Source organism: Apis dorsata, unplaced genomic scaffold (genome assembly GCF_000469605.1).
Source record: "Apis dorsata unplaced genomic scaffold, Apis dorsata 1.3 scaffold_29, whole genome shotgun sequence".
NCBI lineage: Eukaryota > Metazoa > Arthropoda > Insecta > Hymenoptera > Apidae > Apis > Apis dorsata.
Window position 1 is genome coordinate 644,959 of NW_006263331.1, and position 371 is coordinate 645,329.

General features: G+C 37.2%; 1 protein-coding gene across 2 annotated transcripts in view; it reads right to left on the reverse strand.

Annotated features, from left to right (window-relative positions):
- LOC102679680 (dopamine receptor 1) overlaps window positions 1-371 on the reverse strand; it is a 43,361-nt gene that overhangs the window by 3,061 nt on the left and 39,929 nt on the right. For both annotated transcript variants that reach the window (XM_006608203.2, XM_006608202.2), the window contains exon 4: window positions 102-245. In XM_006608203.2, coding sequence (XP_006608266.1) covers window positions 102-245 — 144 coding nt within the window. The remainder of the gene's footprint in view (window positions 1-101; window positions 246-371) is intronic.

The window sequence follows — 371 nt, forward strand, 5'->3', positions numbered from 1 at the left end:
ATAGGAATAATACTTATACTTTTTCTTCTGTTTATTATATAGTATTTATCGAAAATCGATTATAATTAAATTATATATATATATTATTAAATCGTACGTACTTCTTTGCTATCGTCATGAACAACAGGTTCATTTGCACGGTGAAGGCCTAGGCTGATCGGCACGAAGGATATGAGTCCTGCGAGCAACCATACGACAGCGATTCCAGCAACCGCAACCCTTCTCGTCACCCAACGACCGTATCTAATTTGCGTAACGACAACGAATGAAATGAAATGAAATGAAATGAAATGAAATGAAATGAAATGAAATGAAGAGAGAGAGAGAGAGAGAGAGAGAGAGAGAGAGAGAGAGAGAGAGAGAGAGAGAGA